Raw genomic sequence first — 8,851 nt, 5'->3', positions numbered from 1 at the left:
GTTTGCTTTGTCAACACTGGGTCTGTTCTTACGCCTAGGTCCCGCTTGACCTTTCAACCTGATTACGTAATGTGTGTCTCATCACAGCTAGAGCAAGACCAGCATTTGTGGATAAAAGTATATAAATGTTTATTTTGTTCTAAATGTCCACTGGTTTGTCTAGATGAGACTCTTATTCCTCGGCTGGATCGTCTCGAGACTTTGAAGCTGCACTGAAACTCACATCTGGACCTTCAACCCGCTGGACCCCATTGAAGTCTCTATATGGAGGAACATCCTGGAATGTTTTCCTCAAAAACCTTCATTTCTTTTCCACTGAAGAAAGACACACATGAACATCTCGGATGACGTGGGGGAGAGTAAATTATCAGGAAATTTTAATTCTGAAGTGAACTACTCCTTTAACACATAAATATTTAATACAGTATCACTTTTTGAATTCCCAGCAACTATAGCATGACATGCACCAATATAATGATATAAAATGTCTGATAGATTCTGGTTTTCACTGATATGAATATAGAGAAGCGCTGGAGGCTGGTGAAGAATGAGAGCAGAGATTGCAGATGTCAGCGGACGGAGACACACACACACACACACACACACACAATGCATCTTCAGGAGAGATGAGAATTGAATTGTGCGTCTCTGCACACGCGTGTTCATGAAATGAAGCTCCTGTCATGTGCAGCTGCTGATAATGTGATGAGATTCATCAGTCCTCAAGGTGTGTGTTATCGTTATTATTCTTTATTTTGTGCAAGAGCACATACAGCTGATCACCCTTCATTAGCATGTGAAGCGTGTGTGTGTTTGGTTTATGATCTGCTCTGACTCAGTGTTTGTTCAGCACTGACGGAGCCGCTGATGCCAAGCCATCCGAGCTGATCCCTGTCGCGCGTCTGGGTTGAGAATTTGAATGGGAGGGACTGGAAGAGGAATAGGCTGAACTAAAATTGAACACAGTGTTGCATTCTGGGAAATGTAGGGTTCTTCCACACTGGTTCACAAACATTCATTTATTAAATATGCTGAAATATAGCATCCAAATTATGAATTGTATAGGTAACAATTCAAACATCTGGAAGTTTTACAAATCCATCCATCGCTTTATCCATCCATCAATCCATCCATCCATCGCTTTATCCATCAATCCACCACTTTATCCATCCATCTATCCGTCTATCTGTTTGTCTGTAAATCTTCAAACTTCAAGGTGATTTCAATTCACAGTTGACACTTTGCTTTTCTATTAAAAAAAATTACAGTTATATGAATTTCTTTGAAATAAAAATGTTGAATTGCTATTCTGCATCCCGTCATGCAACTTCATGAACTGAACTGAAATTTAAAAGGCATTCGCTCGAAGCACAACCCTGGTGGTCTGATGAAGTCCCGGAAGTGGCGCTCAGATGCTGAACAGTCCTGATGAGACTGAATTATTTACTGGTTCAATAACACCATCACAGCAACAACATCCACTAAGAATTCCTGAACGCCTTTCTTCAGAAGGACAAAAGGATTAAAAATATCCAAATCAGCATACGACTCTCCGAAGGGAGTTTAGGAACAAAACACGGATCTTGAGCGGGAGACAAATTTTAGACTATGAATTATCAATGGGCCATTGTGCATCATTAATTACCTCCCTAACACCCTCTCTGCGCCTCAGACGCTTTCAATTAACTTCCCAGCATCCCCTGCTCAGCTTGTTTTGCAGTTCTCCGTCTCCAGGGGAGAAACCCAGATACTCTTCATGCTAAACTTTATCTTGTTCCTGCTTTGGTTCTCCTGAGAGACGAACTCCACAACAAGAAAGAGAGAATCAGGAAAGATTTCTGCACTGTTTTCGAGGAAACCCCAAGATGCTCCTACAGGGCCTTTCACACCGGAGGAACCTTTTCATAGTTACTAGAACTACTGGCGGAAGGTCCCGGATTTTGGCGTGTTCGCACCGCAGGAACTGTGAACGATTTTAGTTTTAGGAACTCCTTTTGGAGGAACTAATTTACTCTCTAAACCAGCGCTATAGGAACTATCCGTGACGTTAGTGTTCGCTGATTGGCCGAACACACGCGAAACACCAACACACACCATTTTTAAAAAAGCTGTGTAAACACACAGATTATAGCCTATATATTTACTCCACAAGCTAACTCTATGAACATGGAAAACAGTGATTGATGGACCTCTCAATCTTTACACTGAGGAGAAAATCCAACACAACTTTGAGGAGACCAAGAGAAACATGATTATGTGTTTCTTCTCAGCAACACTGGACATCAAACACACGCCATACGCCAATAACTCTTCATTACTGTCTACTTTCTATGTATAACAGTTCTATCTAATAACGTATTAGACATTAGACAGGACTGTTAGATCGTAAACTAATGAACAGGAGAATGCGAGCACTGTGAGCTCAGTCGTTCTCAGCGCCGTCAAAATAAAAGTCACAACAACAAGTGTGTCTTTCGTCACTTCAGAGTTCCTACTGGCGGTGCGAATTCAATCAGGAAAACGCTCCTAGGGGAACCATTAGTCCTCGGGGAAACACCGTGGTGGCTCGTTCCTAGAACTATCCGGTGCGAAAGCCCCTCATGTGCTCATGAAACGAGTTTGTACCTGTCCGACAGGAGGAACGGGCAGATGTCCGGCACGGGTGGTGTGGCAGGACGGAGTTTGGCCAAAGCCATGATGTGCTCGAAGGTGATTTCCGTCTGCGTGCACACGTCCACCACCTGGACGTCCTGGCATGACCCCTGACCCCGGGGTAAAGGGGTCCGCCGGAGCACCTGCACCACGATGGGATCTTTGGCGCTACGGAGAGCTTCGACCGCCTCATCATGGCTCGCTCTCGACAGATCCCTCCCGTTCACCTGTAACCGGCGAGAAATTAGGATTTACACACTGATGTCATTGCAAACGTATACACTTTTAAACCAAGTGTCATTGTAGAGAAAAGAGCAGCGTGAACATCCTGCCAAACATCTCCTCAGAAGACATACCTATTAGGGATGCACCGATATGAAATCGGCCGTTACCGATAACCGATAATTCTTTATACTTGAAAGGCGATAACTGATATATTGGCTGATAAATCTAAATCCAAATTATAGAATTTTTGAGAGCCTGATCACAAAAACAAAAGACTCATCATGTTCCAGTCACACAATAATGTTCTCATTATAATTTTATGTGGCCCATATGACATGTTGCACTTAACTCTATTTTGAAGTGATTTCCAATCATATTTCAAGCAATTCAAAACCATCATGTTGAACAGTGCGCATCTGAAGAGTCTCAGCTGAAGGAAATAATACATTATTTATCGGTTTTTATATATCAGCCAAATTTTCATATCAGGCCAATAACAATAACATTAAAAATTATCATATATCGGCCCATACCGATATGGTGGCCAATATATCGTACATCCTTAGTACCTATTTATGCATTTTGAATCGCATATAAAATTTCCATTCATTTAGATTACACAGACAAATATGCATCACATTAGGTTTATTAGTTTGTTTATACTAAAACTGTGCAATCCAAATGTATAATTCTTAAATCCAGGCCTAAATATTTGCATTTATGTAACCATTCTTTACTGATTCACACAAGCACCGACTGATAGAGTCCAGAACAACAGAGCGACTGCATGTCTATTCATCAGTAATCTGTAATTAAACTCTCATGGAATGAATTGAGCAGATTGAGTCGCACAGGAAACTGATTGGCTATTAATGACACACATTATATCATCCGGCGGCGGCTGCTGAGAAACGTTTCACAGCATCATTTAGATGTGATCTGGAGCTGTGTGCGTCTCTCAATCTAAAGTAAATCATACATGAGAGTGTCTGAATCCATCACAGTGAAGAGCGATCAGGAGATTGGGTCCAAATGATGGGAGTTTGATCTCGAGCACTGATTATATTCATGCATATTTTATTGGATCATTTCAAAGAGTTCATTCTGACAGTTCAGAAATGAGTTTACAGCTCTGAAAATAACAACTTTTCGATTCTGATCTACTCCTGAATCAGCCAATGGAGTGAGAGTGGGGCGGGGCTATCAGACTGACTGACCAATGACAGACGGGGGCGTGTTCAGGAAACATGATTGAAAACAGTCAGTGTTGAAATGAAATGAAATGAAGCACCACGATACATTGGCCACCATCTCGGTATCGGCCGATATATGTTAATTGTTATTGATATCGTTATCGGTCAGATTAGAAAATTTGGGCAATATTTTAAAACCGGTAAATTAGAGATGCACCGACTGCAATTTTCTTGGCAGATTCAGATTACTGTTTATTTTTGTAAGTGTGACCTGCCGATACCGATTTTTTTTGCCGATAACCAATGGAGTGAGAGTGGGGCGGGGCTACCAGACTGACTGACCAATGACAGACGGGGGAGTGTTCAGGAAACATGATTGAAAACAGTCAGTGTTGAAATTAAATTAAATGAAGCACCACAATATATCGGCCAACATATCGGTATCGGCCGATATATGTTAATTGTTATTGATATCGTTATCGGTCAGATAAGAAAATTTGGCCGATATTTTAAAACCGATAAATTAGAGATGCACCGATTGCAATTTTCTTGTCAGATTCAGATTACTGTTTTTTTTTTTTTTTTAAGTGTGACCTGCCGATACCGATTTTTGCCGATGACCAATGGAGTGAGAGTGGGGCAGGGCTATTAGACTGACTGACCAATGACAGATGGAGAAGTGTTCAGGAAACATGATTGAAAACAGTCAGTGTTGAAATTAAATTAAATGAAGCACCACAATATATCGGCCAAAACATATCGGTATCGCCTGATATATGTTAATTGTTATTGATATCGTTATCGGTCAGATAAGAAAATTTGGCCGATATTTTAAAACCACTAAATTAGAGATGCACTGACTGCAATTTTCTTGGCAGATTCAGATTACTGTTTATTTTTGTAAGTGTGACCTGCCGATACCGATTTTTTTTGCCGATAACCAATGGAGTGAGAGTGGGGCGGGGCTACCAGACTGACTGACCAATGACAGACGGGGGAGTGTTCAGGAAACATGATTGAAAACAGTCAGTGTTGAAATTAAATTAAATGAAGCACCACAATATATCGGCCAAAACATATCGGTATCGCCAGATATATGTTAATTGTTATTGATATCGTTATCGGTCAGATAAGAAAATTTGGCCGATATTTTAAAACCGATAAATTAGAGATGCACGACTGCAATTTTCTTGGCAGATTCAGATTACAGTTTTTTTTTTTTTTTAAGTGTGACCTGCCGATACCGATTTTTGCCGATGACCAATGGAGTGAGAGTGGGGCGGGGCTATCAGACTGACTGACCAATGACAGATGGAGAAGTGTTCAGGAAACATGATTGAAAACAGTCATTGTTGGTGCCGAAATTAAGCACCACGATATATCGCCCACCGTATCGGTATCGGGCGATATATGTTAATTTTTATTGTTAACGGTCTGCTAAGAAAATTTGTCTGATCCATTAAAGCCGATAAATTTGAGTGGCAGTGTTTGCAATTTTCTTGGCCGATTCTGATTTTTTTTTTGTAAGTGTGACCTGCCGATACCGATTTTTGCCGATTACCAATGGAGTGAGAATGGGGCGGGGCTATCAGACCGACTGACCAATGACGGACGGGGGCGTGTTCAGGAAACATGATTGAAAACAGTCAGTGTTGGTGCCGAAATGAAGCACTTCACCTTTAAATGTATACATTTATGACAATTTCAGACACGAAATAAAATATACAACCGAAATCCCCATGCAAATCGTGTATATGTCAGAGAAAACCCTTGGTAAAGCAGCTTTCTGAATAATAGAGCAATTACAAGCGTTCCTTTATCGCTATAAATTACCAATGAACACGTGCCGCTGAGACGGAGACTGTTTCAGTGCAGATGAGACGCTGTTGGACGTCATATAATATTGATGCTTTCATCAGGCTCACTGTTGGAGCGACTCAAGCGTGTGTTTGCTGGATGAATGTGAATGAAGCGTGCGTTTGTTCTGCATATGTACAGGCGAGGAGAGGCTTCGTTTAGCTCAGTAATTGGCCCGCGGAGAGAACAATCATGATGAAGTAGTCCAGTGAATCTCACCATTTACAGTCTAATGCGGTCAAACCAACACAGCCGTATCTACTGCCGTTCCAGCGGCTCACGGATCATATAAAGACTGTGGATGGGAGATTAATGGACAGACACCAGAAATAATATTATTCATTTGCATTCAGAAAATCAATTATGATTATTTAGTCAAATAACACGCTGGTGGCTTCTGTTTTGGAGGAGGAAGTGAGTCGTGGAGCAGAGAGGCGGGAACACAAAGGATGGTGGGTAGATAAATGATCTGGCCCGTGGCTCATGACAGGCTGGGAGAGAAACGAGCAGATTTGAGGCATTAGCGGCGCCACGCTCGCCCTCTTCTGAGGCTCTGAATGAAAAGAAACCAGTTAAAGGAAGGAGAAAGAGGTGCTGGAGGAGTTTCCGTCGTATTGTTTAAATGAGAGCCAGATGGAGCAATTAATCCCAATTGAGGATATGAATAATAATTATTCCTGCCACGGTCGGGCATCTGTCGGCTGGCCCGTTAGCATTAGCTATATTCAGACCAGTCCTGATGATGGAGGACAACACTTGCTAAACATGACACCAACAGAAGTTCATATATTAATGTTATATAAGAAGATTTGTCCGATATATTAAAGCCGATAAATAATGTGTTATTTCCTTCAGCTGAGACAACGCTATCTCACGACCAATTCGTACGAATGATAAAAAGTTGGCTAATTCGTACTAATTCGAACGACCTTACTCGTACGAATTTGTACGATTTGTCTAAACCCACGTGATGGGTAGGTTTAGGGGCGGGGTCAGGGGTAGGTCATTCGTATGAATTCATACGAATTGGCCAATTCGTAAAATATGTACGATTTTGCAAAAAACGTACTAATTCGTACGAGGCAGGTCGTATGAATTCGTACGAATAAGCCACCTCGTAGAATTTGTACGTTTTCCCGTGAGATCGGGCTCGCTGAGACGCTTCAGATGTGCACTGTTTAACATGATGGTTTTGAATGGCTTGAAATATGATTAGAAAGGGAAAAAATTGTATCTTAGAATAATATCGGTTATCGGCTTTCAAATATAAAAAATTATCGTTATCGGCCAAAATGTTCATATCGGTTCATCCCTTCATTCTTTAAGGTTCTACAGGTTTTCATCTTCTTGACCTGCTCTATGTTGTCTTGCTCCATGTGGAAAACCTAAATTTGGTTTAAATAGTAAAATTATTCTTACTTTTATTTAATATCGGTATATACAGTCAAACCAAAATATATTCAGACATCTTCAACATTTCTCACATTATCAGTTTATTCGCTATAGTTTAGAAAACGGTACTAAAATATGAGCAGAACTCAGTTGATATTTGACTGGTTTTGTCCGTCCTTCTGTTAGACTGTCTCACACATGAATTATGTTGAATATCTGTCAGCTGTTAAATTTAACTACACAATTAGATAATACCAGTTTAGCTCAACCAGTGACCAAGCAATGCTTCATTGTGTTCAGTCTGTGTGTAAAAAGAGCATTAGCAATTAAAGAAAACACACTTCAGCAAAACATGATCAGCTCAAAGTGTTTTTGGTCCCAAATTTTTATCATTTTTACTGGTAGTCATTTTATGAATTTTTTTGGAATCTGATGAATCTGAAAATGAATCTGGTGTCTGAATAATTTTTGGTTTGACTACTACACGCACGCACACACACACACACCTTTCAAAAGTTTGGAGTCAGTAAGATGTTTTTAATGTAAATACTGTAGTGCATTTTTAAAGTCGAATTACTATGTGTCCTCTTATGCGCTCCTTATATTCAAATTGAGAAATATATCTGTGTTTCAGTGTCAGTGTCAGTGGTGAATGTGCTGATCCTCAGTCTCTTCACTGGAGAACGAGTGTCTGGCTCTGTTTGCACAGGATCTACAGCAGCTGCGCTTGGAAACACTCCAGCTTTACTCACTCACACACACACACACACACACTGAAAGCCACTTTAAACAAGCAGCTCATAAATAAAGGAGACAAAGATCGGTTTGACGCCTCGTCTCTGAACCTCTGCTCTTGCTCTTCATCTTCTCATCTTTCAAGTGCATTTGAGTGGCTTTTAAATAACACAGAGCGCTTGATAGTGAGTGTGTCAGTGTTTCACCAATGAGCATCAAACTAAATCTGAATCCATCAAACTGATCTGAGACCTGCTTCACAGACGCACACTGGAGGAAGAACCCGAGCCACATCTACACACTAGATGATCACGGAGAGCCTTCTCACACCAGAAACACATAACTCATGTTATACAATATAACATAACAAAAACTTATTTTATTTCAATCTGCCAAACGAATAAAATTTAATAACATGTAATAAAATGTAATAAAATGTAATAAAATGTAATAAAATTTAATCAAAAATGTATAACATTTAATCAAAAATTTATAACATTTAATAACATTTAATATAATTTTATAAAATTTTATAAAATGATAAAAACATGTAAATCTTAAAAAAAAAAGCTTCTGCCAAACTAATTATAAAGTAAAATGTTATATGTTACATGATGTAACAACAAAAACGTATTTTATTTCAACATCTGCCAAACTAATAAAAAAAAAATATATATATATATATATATATAATACATGTAAATCTTGAATGTAATGTAAGTCACTTTGGATAAAAGCATCAGCCAAACTAATAAAATAAAATACAAATAAAAACAAATAATAATTAAAAACTTTAT

General features: G+C 39.6%; 1 protein-coding gene across 1 annotated transcript in view; it reads right to left on the bottom strand.

The window, feature by feature from the left end:
• LOC311283020 (PDZ domain-containing RING finger protein 4) overlaps positions 1-8,851 on the bottom strand; it is a 47,636-nt gene that overhangs the window by 18,168 nt on the left and 20,617 nt on the right. The window contains exon 2 of the mRNA XM_084397175.1: positions 2,626-2,879. Coding sequence (XP_084253301.1) covers positions 2,626-2,879 — 254 coding nt within the window. The remainder of the gene's footprint in view (positions 1-2,625; positions 2,880-8,851) is intronic.

This window comes from Rutilus rutilus, assembly GCF_951802725.1.
Source record: "Rutilus rutilus genome assembly, chromosome: 23".
NCBI classification, from domain to species: domain Eukaryota; kingdom Metazoa; phylum Chordata; class Actinopteri; order Cypriniformes; family Leuciscidae; genus Rutilus; species Rutilus rutilus.
The sequence above is the reverse complement of the archived record's forward strand: the minus strand, read 5'-3'. Positions and strand labels throughout refer to the sequence as shown.